Genomic DNA, 17,231 nt, shown 5'->3' on the forward strand with positions numbered 1-17,231 from the left:
CCATTTCTTTAGTTATATGTAGATGAGTACCAGAGGCCGCAGCGGCTTTGCCAAACTTAACAAAGTCCCTTGAGACTTTGGGGCTGAACTCGCAAAGCAAGCCTCTGTCAGGAGGGACTTGACCCTAGCGCCTCAAGCTCGCGTAGCAAGAATGGAATTTTGGCGTACTTTCTTGATTTTTTCTATAGCTCACCTATCACACCCACTCCCATGTGATTAGCTCAAGGTCATCAGAAGATGATGGAGAAAAGAGTAGAAGTTATTCTACCCCCATTGATCCCCTCTACATTTTATTGTGGACAAAACTGTGGAACTGAGGTGCTTGAGCACAGACCTTTTCCATGTAAAATCCACAGATCCAGTGTTCTTGATGTTTTTTTTTTTGGAGTGGAGGGAATGGATTGAGATGCCTCAAATTCTCCAGGTTGGATGGGCAGAATCCAGTCTTCAATCTCAGCAAATTTAATCTCAAGAAGGTTTTGGCAGCAAGGAATTATACACTGTTGAAAATTCCTCCCACCAAAATCTAGAATCTTGCCCCTGCAAAAAAGGGGGATAAGGCGCAAGTCCCTCCTGCCAAGGGCTGTCAGAGGCTTGCTTTGCAAGACACACTCCCGCATAGAGATGGCACTTGGCACCCGCCGGTGGGTACCCGTCACACTTCAGCACATAATTATATGCGCCTGCAGGCGCCCATGGCGGGTTCCAAGGGTTCCATTTTAGTAAAAATACATGCAGGGAGCTGCACGCGCGCAATGGGTACCTGCAAGTGCAAAGAATTATGTGCTGAAGTGTGGCGGGTACCCGCCGGCAGGTGCCAAGTGCCATCTCTACTCCCGCAGAAGCTAGGGACTTGGTTAAGTTTGCGGCTTTGCTGAAAGGGAGAACACAGCCCAATTGAAAGCAGACCCCCAGTCATGGGTGAAAATACATACTGTGATTCTGCTTAAACTTGAAAAATCTGGGTGCACAGCAAGGGTAAAGTTTGGTTTTTCTGCCCAACACACCACCAACCTTGTGATGTCACCCTATCCGGCACATCAAGCTCATGCCCTAATTAGGGCAGATGTGCTAGGCTCATAAATCCCTTTCTGCAACAACCATATTTTCTTGCAAGCACAATAGAGCATTAGAATTCAAAACAAAACTGTGTAAAGAATAGCCAGGGAGGAATGCTTCCAAGTCCATAAAAGGTTTTTTTAATACGAGTCTGAAGAAGATTTTGAGAGTTCCACTCAGATTTCCCACCAGTTGTTTAGTGTCAGATGAGTTGCAAGTGCCACAAAGTTGAAATAAATCTGCAACTAACTAAACTTTGAAATCCTTCAAGTGGATGTTCAAGTTTCCAATTGATGCTCTGAACATGGTGTTGAAAAATAGTTTGAAATTGTGGACTATCTTGCCAGTTGGTCCAAAAGCAATTTTCTTCAACTCCCCATTCTCTGAGGTCTCCCTCAAATAATATTCCAAAGCTTTCCATGTAAGATTGGGGATAGTTTGCTTATTATTCCTCTTTTTGTAAGAGCTTGAAAGAAGGGTTACAAACTTTTGAAAACTTTTCTTTGCATTTTTCAAAAGATCTTGAGTATCTCTATCAGTTGTCTCACTGGGCCCAACTTCTATGATTATGATGTCCATCATCTGCACATAAAAAAGAAACACTGGATATGTTTTCTCAACAAGAAATGACGGGAAGTCTTCATTTTCCAGTAATTTTAATTCAAGATTAAGATCAAGGTTGATATCATTCTGTCTTTCCCAGAAGGTTAACCACAGATTTTTTGTTTCCAAAAACTAGAGATGGCACTTGGCACCCGCCGGCGGGTACCTGTCACACTTCAGCACATAATTCTATGCGCTTGGAGGCGCCCATGGCGGGTGCCAGAGGTTCCATTCTAGTAAAAATACATCCAGGGAGCTGCACACGCACAATGGGTACCTGCAAGCGCAAATAATTATGTGCTGAAGTGTGGCAGGTACCCGCCGGCGGGTGCCAAGTGCCATCTCTACCAAAAACTCATCAACAGTTTTTGACTGCAAATTATCAGAATTTTTCCTGTACTCTTTCTTTAATTCTGTCACATTTTTATCATCACCACCCTCATGATCATATGGACCTAAACAGCTTTGCTTAATTTTACAAAACCATTTGTGGGCACTTTCAAAATTCAGCATGATACTTCCTGTACTTGGTCCTATTTCTATCTTTCTCAGTATGCTATTGATTTTGTTCTGGCTCTTTTCAGTTAAATCTTCAAGAGGAATGCTTTCTTGATTGAAATAAATTTTTTTCATATGAAATTTACACATAGATCTCAGGTGATTTGTCAACTGTTCAGATGATGAGATGAAAATGAGATTGAAAAAAGCCTTGAACTTTATTTTTATATCATCTCCTTTCAGAGCAATTTCTTTCAGTTCTTGTGTTCCAGAGCTCTCAATCCAGTATTTCAAAAAGCTCCAAATCCAACCAGAATGCAATGGTCTACCACTTATTTTAGAATTCCGCACATTTAATAAAGATGGGGCCCAAGCTTTGAAAACTTCTATTGCCTGTTCCATGATAACAGGGACATTCTGGATCTTCTGCTCCATGGATTCACAAGGATTCATTATGTGATCAATCATTTGAACATGGAATAGGAACAATGGAAATATCTCCTTGAGGAGTTCATTTGAGAATATTTGATTTTCCATCTCTTTTGAAAATTTAATGTTGGCCTGTTTCTCCCAAAATTTGAACCATATCTGCTTATTTTCCAGAAGGGAATCATATTTCCTTATCTGGATGCTTTTGTTAAAACTTCTCCTGCAGAATAATCCACTATTCACCATGTCATCATAAACTGTGATACTAGAAGCTGAGTATATAGCATTAGACCATACAGAAAAATTATCTGAATTCAATGAAATGCTTCCCATTTTACATGGTATCACAGAAAAGATTTGCTGAAATTTATCTTGAACATGCTTATAGGGGTCTTCAGCCACAAGACTGTCCTGGTTGAAGTACAAAATCTTCATATTTGACTTGAAAATTTTGCCAGCTGGTTGAACTTCATGTCTTTTATTGCGGAGGATTGCAATTTCAATTAATCTTGATACCTCACTGGCTGACTTGGTATTCTTGATTAAATTTTCTACCAGATTATTTTCAGAGTTTTCTCTCCTATCATGAAAAGGCATTGTATCACTGGTAATGGAATGATCTGAATACTCAAACTTCTTGGATTTTGATTTCCTGTTGGGGAATGAATTGAATTCCATTTCTCCCTCCAAAGCCCTTGATATGGAACATTGTCCAGATGAGATGTGGATATTTATGGATTTATTCTTGGATCTAATTTCTTCATTTTGTTTTGTTGGAGCAGCCATATAATTATTCACTTGTAATGTGGATTGTGAGTCATGTTTTTGGCTATCTTGGCTAATGGTTTTGTGGCTTACTGAACGAGATAAATTATTATTATCACCAGGTTTTGTTTTTAGTCTAGAGCTAGAATTAGGCTTTAATTTAGAATTCTTTGAGATCAAATGTATTTGCATATCTTGTTCTTCTCTAAAGAGACTGGAGCTCTTTCCAGGCTCTAGTGTTGTTAATCTTCCTATGGAGGAACCACTATTTATTTTGAATCCTTCTAGAGGAACTGATGATGGCTTGATTGAAGGTCTATTTGGGTTTGAAGAGCCCACTGTATCAGTTTCATGTTGTTTTAAGTCTTCATGAGAGGCATATGAAGGTTGATTGGTTTTTGTTTTCTTCAGTACTCTTTCTTCAAACTGATTATCACAATGCTTTCTATTTTTTCCCTTTCCCATAGGGGGAGGATTAAAATTGTTGTAATTCATTTGTATTGGGTGAGTTGATTGAACTACTTTGATTGAGCTGGAGCTTACTAAATCTTTCAAATTTATTGATCCCCCCGGGGAAGATTTCCTTTTGGAACTGCTAGAGTTATCAATTGAACTTTTTTCTTTCTTTGATTGTTGCAAAGCCATTTCATCAATTTTTTTTCTTTTCAATCCAAATTTTGATGAATGCAGGGTGCATTTCATCTTCTTGGCTACTGGGTAATTGATGATCTGATTTCCAGGATCTGATTTTCTAATTCTAGAATTGGCAGTCAATTTGAATTCTTTACATGTACTTTGATCTTTGTAAGAAGATGATTCATTTTTCTTTCCCTGTTCTTGACCAAATGCAGTTCCAAAGTAGGATGATGTTAAAAAATTGCCTGCTAGGTCCACTTCATTCTGGGACTGAGTCTTAGTGTTCATTGTGACTAGAGGATAAAGCGGCTGCGCCGCTGCAGAGCCCAGGTCAACCGTTTTGCTCTGTGGCAGTAGCTCATGTGTGTACCTTTTTAATTCTGAATATACAGAATGTTTTTAGATAAGGGAGCAAGACTTTGTTGTTGTGGAGCAAAGATTCAGAAGGCGCTTGCGGTGAATTTATATTGGTGAGGCTGAGCTGCTGCCTGCGCCCTTTGTTATTTCTGCATAGGGGCTCAGCAGTTTGGTCTTGGGCCCATCAACACTGACTTGAGGCCGTCTCGGCGCACCATGTACACGCTCACCTTCAAGTGATCACATTACGCAATTCCTGGATCTTAAAAGAGGAAGAGAGAGGGGCACGCACGAAGATCCCGGTGATGCAGATCAGCACGACCACCAGCGAGTTGTCTCCCCCCGTCGCAACGATGAACTGGATCCCAAACGGCGTCGACATGAGCCGCGACGCAAACGTGATCGCCCGGTCGCCCGCGATGCCCATCTGGGAGGCCACCCAGGGCCACAGCAGCAGCGAGAGCGCACAGTTGGGGAGGACGACGACGAAGAGCCGGAAGAAGTTCTTGTACAGGTCGGCGCGGTAGCGGAACATCGGGAAGGCCAGCGCCACCTGTGCTCCCCGCGTCAGCCCTGCGATCGGCGACTACTCTCTGGGGAAACACACTCACGATTCCGCCGACGAGAAGGCTCGAGAGAAGGTCCCCTGCGCTCGGCGGACTGCCGTCCCAGCCCTCGCTCCTCCGGAAGAGGATGAGGTAGTTGGCGCCGGTCGAGTAATGGTTGAGAGCTACAAAAACACAGACAAGCGAGGGGGTGAGGAGGGGTGAGGGAAGGAGAGAGGAAGGGCGAGGGTACCTTGGGTGAGGGTGAGGCCCTTGATCTTGCCGAAGCCCCAGACGACGAAGACGGTGATGAAGCTGGTGACGAGGATGGGGTGGAGCAGTTTCTGAACGCCGGGCGAGACGGCGCGTCTGCTGAACAGCCAGGCCAGCGCCACGACGCCCGTGAACAGGGGCATCGTGCGGTGCTCGCCGCCGGGCGCGAAGAACAGCGGGATGCCGAGGAGCAGGACGAGCAGGTAGACGGCGGGGTCGAAGCAGGCCTGCAGTCTGCGCGCCAGCCGGGCCTCCCGCGTCTCCGCCGGCCCATCCGGCCGCGTCTGGCGCCGCAGCTTGTCCTTCAGCTTGGCCAGACTGCGCTCCGGCCACGCCTTCTCGTCCTCCCCGAGGCTCTTCTTGTCGTCGTCGACGGGCTCGGTGGCGATCAAGGTGAGGGTGTTGTGGAGCGCCAAGCGCGGGTTTCCGGGCGGCGCGGGGGGCTCGCGGATCTCGATGGCGCTGTGGGTGGAGGCGGGGGCGGAGCGGCCGGCCTCGGCGGACGCCAGGCCGGCGTCCTCGGCCTGCTCGTGGTGCTGGGAGCCGGAGTGGCGGCTGTGCGGCTTGCGCGGCCGCGCGCTGGCATCGCTCGCCCGGCTCGACCCGCCGTCCGACGACAGCACGTCCGCGTTGTTGTCCTCCTCCGGCGCATCCACCGGGGCCTGCGGCCACACGAACGCCAGCGCCTTCACCAACACCACCGTGGCCGCCCAGGTGACCAGCAGACTCGGCAGCAACAGGGCCGCGATCAGCCCGATCTCTCTCCCCGGCATCACGTCCCGCCGCGGGATCCTGCCACACACACTTCAGTACTCTTTTTTTCGAAGGCTATGGGGGGAAGGGGGGCTCACAGGATGAAGGAGGAGGTGAAGAAGAGGCCCATGCATGCGAGCAGGAAGTCGGCTGCGGGGTGGAGGAAGGAGTGGACGTGGTGGAACAGGAAGTGGGGCGAGAACCTGTGGAGGAGGAGGAGGAGGAAGAGCAGGATCACCTGGGTTATAAGTCAACGGCGATAACCCACGTGATTGTTGATTGTGGTGCCTTACGGGTGGTGCCGTTTTCACAAGAGCAAACGCTCACACATTAGACACATGCTCTAGTGTCTAGTGAGCTCGAAGGTTACCAAGCTATTGGGTGATGATTAGGTGGTTAGGAATGCTGAGAGAGAAGTGAGCGTGGATATTTTGACAATAGAATGCTTGCCATCAGTGTCGTATAATTTGCATACGGAAGACAGCAATTGGGATTCCGATGAGTTCCTTCTCCACTTCGATCTGATATGATGGCGCGGAAGTGTGCCAGAGGAATGTGAGGATCTGAATCGAACATGTAGATGGGGCGGAAGGACAATCCACAAATCACAAAAAAAAGATGGATGATGGATGGAGGAACGATATCTATCGGGTGGTTTGGGCCGGTCGAGAGGGCAAATGAGAGCTGATAAAAATAGGGCACATACGGACGGGCTCGATGCAAATTTCTCTTTTCCACAACATGGGTGACGTCACGCAGCGTCCGCGAGGGGGAGAAGGTCCTTAGGCAACCAAGACTTGAATGGAGAGCAGTAAAAGATTGACCCATTCGACATCGCCAGCAGCGCGGGAATCGGGGGTCTGACCGGTAGAGTGGTCCGACGAGCCTTTGGACGAAGTAGGGGAAAGGCCGCCGGAGGTTTTCTCGAGGGTTTTCTGGCGAAGGCGCTGGATCCGACGGACCTCTTGGGCCATCTCGTGAGCAACCTCGGGAAGCCAGCGCTCGGCGGCGACGAAGCCCTTCAACTCTTCTTGGCAATCCGCCCAGCTGATGCCCCATACTTCGTGAGGCAGTCTGAAGCCAGCTTCCTTGGAGATCCGCGAGCCGACAAGATGCAACAGGATGAACGGCGGAAGCTCTTTCAATGCTAGCGTTAAGGTCGGACAAGCGGGCTGAGTGTCACCCGCCTTGCGAGTAGCCAGGGACGAGCTCAGGGTCGTCGAAGCGTCTGTGCATGCAATCAAGCTGCTGCGTAAGCGGTCTGGAAGAAGAAGAGCCGAGGCGACGAGCTGGAGTGCCGAGAGAGCCTCCAAGGCTTCGTTCATGGCCTCTCGAACCAAGTCACCGTCATCTCCCGGGTTGACCGAAAAGCCTTGAGCACACAGCTCACACTGGCCGGTGCAGCTCGAGGGACTGTTGCCGGAACGCGGATCGAGCCCGGCAATATCCTTCACAAAGTCGCTAATCGCCACTGCAAACACCTTGAGGTTCTGAACCAGTTCCTGATGCAGGGTAACATCGGACTTCAATGGTGGTGATGGCGAACGTTTGACGGGGTGCAATATGTGTCTAGCACCTCTGAGGCCCAGTGCTGAGGAATAGCTGTCGATGAGATGGGCGGACGGGGTAACAGGTGATACACGAGAGTGTTGCGAGTTCGGAGTCGGGAGAGGAAATGCGCAAGTGGCGAAGACGAGCATGCCTTTCCATACCGCCTGGGTAGCGACACTGACCATCCAACGATGACTTTCAGCTCCACAAGCCAATTTGATCATCAAAACTTTCCGGACGCCTTCCAACAAATTGATCAGCTCGCGCAGAGGCTCGTGCGGATGGGCAGTCGTCATCCAAGTCCCGTAACCGCCGAGCGATGGAATTGTACGGCTGAGAGAGAGATGGCCTTTGGCCGCTGGGACGGTACTGGATTCCACTGATTGATACTTTAAGATGCAGCTGGTAACTTGCTTCTTGATCTCTAGAACGTACGGGCCCATGAATTGCTGAATGATGGCGTCCATCTTCGATAAAAACGGCGCCAAGCCATCGCGCAGCACTTTCTTGACCTCAGGGCCCCATTCATTTGTTTTCAAGATCCCGCGAATCAACGAGTATGCTGCCCAGGCGCACCGTACAACTTCAATGTTATAGCGCAATGCGACCGGCAACGAATGATCCGCATCTTTGATCGACTTGGGAACATACAGGGCAGAGCTGTCACTGGCTGGCAATATGAGAAGAGAGCCGAGTCTTCCAGCGAAAACCGTAAGGGCAGGAATGGCGGCGGTCCGAAAGAGCGAGCGAAAAATGTACGAATCACAACTACAAACTTCCAACTCACTGTTGATTCGGTCAGCAAATGAGCAGCACAGTTAAGCTGGCTGTAAAACACTTACTGCCTCAAGGCCTCGACGACTTCAACAGCAGCACTTGGTTTCGGTGCCCCCCTGCCGTTCCAAACAGGACTATCTTCATTAGATGAAGGAAAGACTTTGCAAGGCGATCGGATTGGCAGGTGCAGGAACTAAGCCGCTGGGGCAAACGGTTGGGGGACTTTGGGGCACAGAGCTGAGGGGAGTCGGATTGCGGGAGAGGGCTGCGCTCTGTTTGCCAGAGACGGTACGTAGGCTCGAGATCAAATGCTTGTGCGTAGTGGGCTGAGGGCCGACTGGAGTGGTGTGACCATTGGTAAGTGACGCCGTTGGGGTTGAGGACGCCAAAGCTTGAACCTTAGAAGGTAAGGTAAGTTTGTTGGAGCTGAACGTAGATGCTTTCGTGACTGGCTGACCCAATGTTGGGTTTTCATTGTTACCGTTCCACGACACTTTGAGGTTGATGGGATGGGCCGAGTTGAACTTTGCGTCAGCTGGAGGAAGGGGGGAGCCGTAAGGCTTTGAGCGACTTGAGTGCTTGGAAAGGAAAAGCTGGTCATCCGATAAATAATAGTCTTCATTGCAGGTCGGTCGTCGGAAGTCCGTCTGGCAAGCCTCCTGCATTGGGCCGTGGGGCTGGGCTGGCTGGAGGCCGAACACGTTACGGACTGGGGAGGGGCAGCCCTGGCCTGCTCGGGATGGGCGCCCGCCGCTGATGCCGGGCTCACGGGAAAGAGAGAAGGGCTCACCAGACGTGATCCGACACAGGCCAGAAAATTACATTACATTAGCGGTGGCGGTAAGGGTTGAGGTGGGTTGCGCGTATTGCCTAGGGGAAGGATGTATGAGCGTCGACGTACGTTTCAGGTGCCCAGCAGGGAAATACCGCGGTAGTTGCATAGGGTTGGGGTTGCGTGGCGTTGGTTTGAGGTGGTGTTGGTGGCTTCAGGCGAAGCTATGAGCATGTGGGCGTGGCCTGTAGTTGTTGGGCGGCGGGTTGAGACGAGTATAAGTAGGGGGGGGGGGGGGTTGGAGGCCAGGTTGATTCCTCAGGCGACTCTTGGGCTGTAATTCCAGCTTGAGAGTCGTCTCACCCCCGTCCGCTGTTGCATTTGCGCAGTCCGGCGGGGGATATTCGGGGGCCCCCCTGTGCTTTCGGGCTGGGGGTCCTCTTCCCAACGCTTTTTAACCCTGCTAGACAGGGATGGGCGTTGGGCCACGGTGCGTCAGCTTGCTGCGCTGGGTGGCTGGGAGTGGGTTTTTTTTTGTCATTTTTTATGTAGGATGTGCTTCTTTTCTTTATTTTTTTGGAATTGTAGGATGGTTTTGGCCCTCTGATTGCTTGTTTTGTAAAGGGGGAACCCTTGAATTTTTTTTTTGTATTTTTGCATTTTGTAAGGGGGAACCCTTGAATTTTTTTTCTGTAAACCTGAGGCTTTAATATACTTGGATTTTAGCGGATGCTGGGGGTTTGGTGTTAGTGCACTGTCTTTCTGGAGACCTGCTTCCACTGGCTACTGCAAATGATGAAGTAAACTTAGCAAGGCCAGATCCTTGCTTAGGTGCTGTCTCTTGAACTCTGCAGTCTGCAAACATGTTATCCTTTTTAGCCCAGTACTGTTCTTTTGAAGCAAATCCTAAATTGCCACCACTATTTCTGAGATCTGTCTGTGCAGAAACAGTGCTATCGTGATCTAACTGGGCCAATGAATTTTGAAATATATCTTCTTGGTTAGAAATACAATCTTTGGGTTTGGACTGTTGAAGTTTAGTTTCATGACTGGATAAATGGCTAGTATCACCAGGCTCATAAATATGATGCATTGCATGACAGGAAATAAGGACCATCAAAATGAACAGGAGGTGATGGGTCTTCTTCATTGGTATTGTTCCTGTGAGTAGAGTAAATTTTGATGAGATGAAAAGCCTCAATGTTTGTGAAACCAGTTTTCATTTAATTTTCTTTGGTGATGAATATCAACAATGAGAAGCTGGTAAAATTCAGGATGTGTTCGTTTTTCAAGGAAGGATGAATTCTCAGGACGCTCTCATAAGGATCCTTTGGCGCATCAGGCTTCCCAATCTGAATTTTAATGAATGTTTCAGCATTGAAACAGACAGCCCAAAGTAAAATAAAGAAAAAAACTTACTTTCAGAAAGAAAGCCCCTTCCTTGGGGTTTTTTACAATCTCAGATTTTAGTTTTTTCTTTGCAAGTTTGTCAGGCTTCTTTGCCTTGGGCCATGGATGCTTGTGGGTGCCAAAATGGTGAAGTATTGCCCACTTGCTTTCTGTATTCTCGTTGAACCGTATGATTGTTTTCTTGCATGTGATGTGCCTCACATTTCCCGGGCACTTCCCAGCTAGACCTTGGCAATTTGGGTGTCTGAATATAATTTGAACAATTTTTGAAAGCAAGGAAATTCAGAATCCAACGAAGAAATAAGCCAAGGGAGTAATAACTGAGCAAATCTGGTTGAGACTTACTTCTGAAAATATTCCTTCATGGATATTTTGCCAGTTGGAGGCGACCCTGCCCACCAACACTCAGGGTGGTCACAACAGAGGACACCAAGGCAGTGTAATCTTCTCTGCTTCCAGAGGCCATCCGAATGGTACTCCGTTCCAACTGTCTTTGTAAATCCAACCTCACCCCAATTGGTGATGTTGAGTCCAGGCGGCTTGACAAAGACGGTATTGCCATTTGGGAGGAGGGGGGTAGCCTTCTGAGTCCAACGTTCAGCCATTGTTAATGAATGTTACCTTGTTGCCAGTTGGCAAGAAAAAAACTTTCTTGTTGGTCCTATCATCATTGCTTTCCTCCTTGTCCTCGTTGGCTTTGTTGACAATATTTTCCTTTGGCTTGGGTTTACCCCGCGACTTCCGAGTTGGAACTACCGCCTCCTCTGGCGAGTCAGAGACTGCCTCCTCTTCTGAGCCAGAGTAATTTGCTTCTTGATAATCATGATCATAGTCACTATCTAGCTGGGATTCCGCGCTCAACATATTCAAATGTAGGAATATCAAGAGTTGAGTGGATAGGCCTGATATTCCGGGCAAGAGGGATTTTGATGTGGGTTGCAAAAGTGGGCCAGATGAATTGGAAATTTCTCACCCACAAGTTCAACGTGCATTTTCACTATGGTCTCTAAAACAAATGGTCAGTCGTCTCTAAAACAAATGGTCAGTCAGCCTTGTATTGCTGATCCATTGTATCTTTCAATTAACAAAGGGGGTTGTGCTATATTCCTCTGTTGTGTTACAAAGGATCTAAATACAGCCAAGTGAAACTGTACATTTTTGGTCTTCAGGGGGAAAATTCCGCGGGATTATTTATAAGGCTTTTGTTTCCAAGGCCTACCTTGTAAGGAAAGCCTTGTAAAATTAGTAACTGGCTGATTGTAATGTATTTTTACAAGGCATTGGAATTGCAAAGCTTATACCTTGCAAAATGTACTTTGGAAAATTCTCCTGCCCAGTTAAAAAGCGGTGAGAGGAAGACCCCCAGCCGTTAAGCACAAGGGGGGCCGACGAGTAGCGCCCCATCAAACTGCGCAAATGCAACAGCGGACGGGGGTGAGACAAATCCCCGGCTGGAATTCAGCCCCGAAATTTGCCTCAGGAAACATCATTCACAGTGACCCACTACTTATAGGCACCCCACCCAGCAGTGCCCTTCCCAAATTCGCGCACACCATCGCCACGGCCCACAGCTTGCCCGAACGGGCTGGACCCTCCGCAACATTTGGATGAATTTATGGTATGCACAACTTGTAACCATACACCACAGCGCCCCGAACCTGATGACATGCCTATATCCATTTCGACAGGCACCCAACCTCCACCAGTGCCCTTCCCAACCTCGAATGACCCGCACGCCTTTGGCTTTGCGTTGGACTTGCGACCGGGTTCAGAAAGCAAACACCACGGCAACAACGCTACCAACACCGCCATGGAACCAAGACATACCACTGGCATCAAAAAAATGTCGCCACTGCAGATAACTAACAACACCGCACACCACTGGCGCGGCGGTGCTGATGACATGCATGGCGATTCAAACACAAGCCCCGCTAGGTCAATAGTAAGCTTCATGGCCATCCAGGGCCCCTTAAACTTGGGCTGATACTCCAGTGAGCAGCACTGCTCAGGCCTACCTCCTCTCCTCACTCACTCCTCCAATTGCCAATATACAGCACACTCACCGTTAGCCAATCTTCCTAGACGGGTTTGTCGCCCTTGCCAGAACGGTACGGCTGATCAACAAGTAGCTCTACTCCGAGGCGCTGGGCAATATGTCAGTCCCTTGTTTATCGAACCACCGCTGATCAAATTGGTCTGATTCTTAAGCTGGCACTCCGCTGCTCTTTCTGCCAACCATCTGTTTTCTTCCTCTCGGTCTCTACTCCGATTGCCGATAGACAGTAACTCGTCGTCGGAAGGTCTTCCTGAGTGCATTCTTTGCCTTTGCTGGGATGGGACGGTCAATTGAATATTATCTCTACTCTAAGGTACTGGGGAGGATGCTGCGACCAGCTTACAGAATGTGAGTCCCTTGTCCATCCCTCCATCCCGCCCTGATTAACAAGCTGAAAATCTGCTCTCTGCAGCCTCACAATCCTGGGGAAAGCTACAATCAAGCCTGGGCAGCTCTTCTAACGCAAAAAAGGCTGAGGCTGAGGAAGCCAAAGGCCGCGCTCGCGCCAGGTGTTGAGTATTGTCTTTTGCTCAAAGAGAACCTCCTGCTCAGACCAGAAATGTCACCCAGACCTCAAATGAATCAGCTCATCGCTGCGGACGGAACATCAATATTCTCTCTTGGTCCTAATCCCCCGGTTGGTTGAAATGCCAATTTCATGTCAAGACAATCATGAAACATTTGGCAAGACCCAAATGAAAGGCATCAAAAAAACTTGCTTGTAAGATATGCCTTACATAGTTTTAGTAATAAACTGATTGTGGAGCATTGGTTGAATCACATGGAAAGCTGGTGAGAATATGCTTATTTAACAGCTCACCAAACAGCGGCAGATTATTTTTCGAGGATTAATCAACATTGAACATGGCATTTGGTTGAGAATCTGTGTGGACAAGTGAGAGTAATATTGAAAAATTTCAGGTATTACTACGCGCGTTGCACTGATTTGATAAGTTAGCTGTAATTGTAGTACACCAGCCGCTACAATTTAGCTTAGGGAAGAAGTGCTAAAAAAACACTAAATTAAGGGTTTACATGCCAACCACAGTGCAATAGTTGCATTTTTGATAACACTACTATCTTTGGGTGAAGGAATTGCAGCGGCAAAGCTGCCTTGGCCTCTAGTAATAATTACAATATCAACCTGACATATCTGTTTGTTGACACAATTCATGGCATCAAATTCTTGAGTATCCAAAATACAATACTCTACATGCTATCACCAATAACTTTCTTGGATTGGATTGGTTGAAGTGTTGCTCCTGGTGGTGTAAGTGCTTCACCCATCTGACACTGAAACTGTTATGAGTCCCAGCACAGGCTCTCATGTACATAGCTATCTTAAATTTCATGGACTGCACACCCATGGCTCGAGAATCTGGAGATCCAAGCTCCTTCTTCATTCTGAAATCTACCGTATTGGATTCAGAACCACCACAACCTCAGACCCCAAAATATCTCTTCCTCTCCACAGATCAGAATTGTGTTGTTGTGGAAGGAAATAGAAACTACCATTGTCATACCTTCTGATGCTGGTGTGATAATAACTCCTTTGGGACAGGAGTTCTTTGAGGGGTCAATACAAGTTATAATATGGTGTTCAAAGTTGGTTTGCATAATTTTATGCATGCATAAATCATAAAATCATTTTTGCAGGGGATATGACTGTCTGATTATGTAATACAAAATTTCCTCACAAAAACATTTTTATGATTTTATGATTTAGGCATGCATAAAATTATGCAAACCAACTTTGAACACCATAATTTTAGGAATGCAAGAAGCTATCATACCTGTTATGGATTTTTATTATTGTTTTGAGGCAATCATGATTTGTTAATGTGAGACTACTGGTTGAGATCACAAATGAATTGCGTGTTTTAGTTACAATTGCCTGGTTGACATGCAAGGTTGATAAAAATTCCTCCTTCTGTCAGAGGACTTGAGGTATTTTTACTCGTGAGGAAATCATTTCGGGGATTTACGCTGTTGATCTGATTTGTTTTTGACCTCGAAGGCCCAACGCGCCGTGGTGTGAGCGCATCGATTGCTGCGGATGCTCTGACCCAAATGATGTACCCCCCCCCCCCGTCGTCTTCAAGGAACTCCACATCTGTACACAAACAAATACATCAGTCATCATGGCCATCAACAGCCCCTCGAGCTCATCCATGTTGGAGGCGATCACGAGTTACAACAAGAAGACTGGAAAATTAGTGCTGACGAATTCTGCGTTGAAGTGGATCCCCAAGGGTGGCGCTGGAAGTGGCGCAGAAATCGTCTCGATCGACCGGGGTCGTCTCCATTGTTAGTACACCACTTTCGTAAAATTCTTCATCGGTTTCTTGCTACATTGTGCTTCTTAGGCTGACGGTGCGTTGATTGTGATGCTTCGCTTACTGTGCATCAAAAACAAACCCGCTCCTGTTCACCTTGGTCGAACGGTTCTAACTTCTACCGATGTGTAATATCACTTCGCAGCACTATTCGCGTCGAGAGAAGGTGGTCCAAAAGCGATCCTCAAGATTGTAGCCAATGCAATTACCACCGAACCCACCTCAACGGATGGCAAAAACGCACCGAGTGCAGCCGATGAGACCTATAAATTTTCCTTCACCAGTTCTGATCCACTCAGCGATCGAGAAACCTTCAAGAGCCAAATCTCCGAGATTATCCTCCAGAATCGGGGACTGGGTCAAGCCTCTCAAGCGCCAACACAGCTCGCCGGTAGAAAGGACGGCCCGGAGAACCCATCTACCGAGGCAGTAGACAAAGGCAAAGCAGTGAACCCACTGGAGGACTGGCGTCTGAAGAAACGCGTCCTTCAGAACCATCCCGACCTGCGACAACTCCACAAAGAGATGGTCATCGGGGGGCAGATCTCCGAAGGCGAATTCTGGGATGGGCGAGAGGAGTTGCTCTACCATGAGGCTCGACGCGATACCCAGAAAACCGGCAGGTCTGCCCAGATGGTCGATCCCCGTCCTGAGACGACCGAATCCGGCGATATTAGGATTAGCATCACTCCCCAGATGATTCGGGATATTTTTGAACAGTACCCGATCGTTCAAAGAGCTTACAACGAAAACGTCCCACCCGTTGGTATTTCATTATATTCATCACAATATACATCTTCATGGCTTACCGAAAACTGTTTTTTCCTCTTTTTCTTTCTACGGTGTCCCTTCTCAGTTGAATGACCAAACATTCTGGACACGTTATTTCCGATCCAAACTGTTTGACCGACACCGCTCCTCAGCCAGACAGTCAGGTGATGCGGTGAAAGAGGATGAAATATTCGATAAATATCTGGGAGATGATGATGACGGAATAGAGCCCAAGCAGATCAACACACGAGAGATCTTCAAACTATTGGATTTGGCAGCCACCCAGGAAGATCACGCAGAGGTTCGCGAATCTTGTCTCACCAGAGACAGCCATTTCTTTTCTTACAATCTCACATTCCTAATAATAGCAAAAACCAAACTGGAGAGTTGAATATTCACATTTCTGTATTCCATTAATTGCGTCTTCTAGACGGGGAATTCCAGCGATTGGACCATGCGGGCTGGTACTCAAAGATCTTCACTTCCATTGATGAGAAGGTTCAATGAACATTCACAAAGATTACTGGATTCGACACTGTTCGTGGGAATGCTTTTATATTATGTTTGAATAAGCCGCCAAAAGACCGGATCAACTAATTGCCCATGGGAGAAAATTGGTTATAGTGGTAAAATACCCGACCGGCGCTGCGGTGGAGTGATTGATGGGGGTGATGCGGGTTCAAGGAACTACTATGGGGAGACAGATTTAGAAGACCTGAATGCACCTACAGAGCCGGAAAGGGTCATTCTGGACATGCGAGAACAGGAGCGATACTTCGAAGGCAGCGCAAGTGCCAGTCAGAGCTCGAAAAGAAAGCGATCTGCCGAGGAGGATGAGCAGATTGTGGACCAGATGGCCGATCGGCTCACCAAAGCCTGGAGGCTCGAGCTCGGAAAGTTCAAAATCCCTAAGGAACAAGTTAACCAATCCACCCGTCTCATGCTCGATAATATATCCATTCGCTGCGAGCAACAGCGTGGATTTAATGAAAGTAGGCTATCTATATTTCCAGAGGTTCTTTGTGAGATGAGTTCGAGGGACAATCTTGTTGATCTATTTACTTACTTGGTGGGTTTGGGATGCATCTGGATATCGTCCAGATTCAATGCCTAAGGATTTCCTCGACCAAATGGTTTCAGCATATACGACGACAAATGAATTTCTGCGCCAATTCTGGACTGCAATCCTACCGAATCCGATCGCCGTCAGCCCACCAATGGCCATGTCGACCTCGGCAGGAGGAAGCACTATGTCCAAAGAGGATGAGCAGAAGGCCTTGATGATGATGACTAAACCGGCGTTGACGGCTGAACAGAAGGCGCTCAAAGCCCAGAGAATGATTGGCTTCTTGTCCAAAACTAACGACCGCATTCAGGGTTTGATTCAGACTGCTCACCGCATCGACGGTTTTAATAAAAGTAACGTCTTAATCGCCTTTCAAGGCCTCCTCAGATCGGTCGACGTGGCACGGAAATATTACCAAGATCGGACCTCATGAACATTTCCTTCACTCGTTCCAGTTTTTTTTTCTTATGATCTCCTCTCCTGATTTATCAGATAAATGTGCATGTGTTGTGATAGTCAGGTGTACTGAAAGAGTAGGCAGGAGAAGACAAATGAAATTGGGCGATAAGAAGTT

At 47.5% G+C, this 17,231-nt stretch overlaps 2 protein-coding genes across 2 annotated transcripts; one reads left to right on the top strand and one right to left on the bottom strand.

The window, feature by feature from the left end:
• Window positions 1-4,579: 4,579 nt before the first annotated feature.
• On the bottom strand, window positions 4,580-8,911 carry PtA15_12A417 (uncharacterized protein; the record flags this gene model as incomplete). The annotated part of the gene is made up of 7 exons (XM_053162024.1): window positions 4,580-4,900; window positions 4,959-5,077; window positions 5,176-5,957; window positions 6,017-6,156; window positions 6,710-8,255; window positions 8,312-8,330; window positions 8,407-8,911. The coding sequence occupies 7 exons, from the start codon at window positions 8,909-8,911 to the stop codon at window positions 4,580-4,582; spliced, it is 3,432 nt and encodes a 1,143-aa protein (XP_053025983.1).
• Window positions 8,912-14,625: 5,714 nt separating this feature from the next.
• On the top strand, window positions 14,626-17,090 carry PtA15_12A418 (uncharacterized protein; the record flags this gene model as incomplete). The annotated part of the gene is made up of 6 exons (XM_053162025.1): window positions 14,626-14,791; window positions 14,966-15,582; window positions 15,677-15,892; window positions 16,022-16,128; window positions 16,216-16,583; window positions 16,693-17,090. 6 exons carry the CDS (start codon window positions 14,626-14,628, stop codon window positions 17,088-17,090), a joined length of 1,872 nt encoding a protein of 623 aa, XP_053025984.1.
• Between the last annotated feature and the right edge of the window lie 141 nt (window positions 17,091-17,231).

This window comes from Puccinia triticina, chromosome 12A (assembly GCF_026914185.1).
Source record: "Puccinia triticina chromosome 12A, complete sequence".
Taxonomy (NCBI): Eukaryota; Fungi; Basidiomycota; class Pucciniomycetes; order Pucciniales; family Pucciniaceae; genus Puccinia; species Puccinia triticina.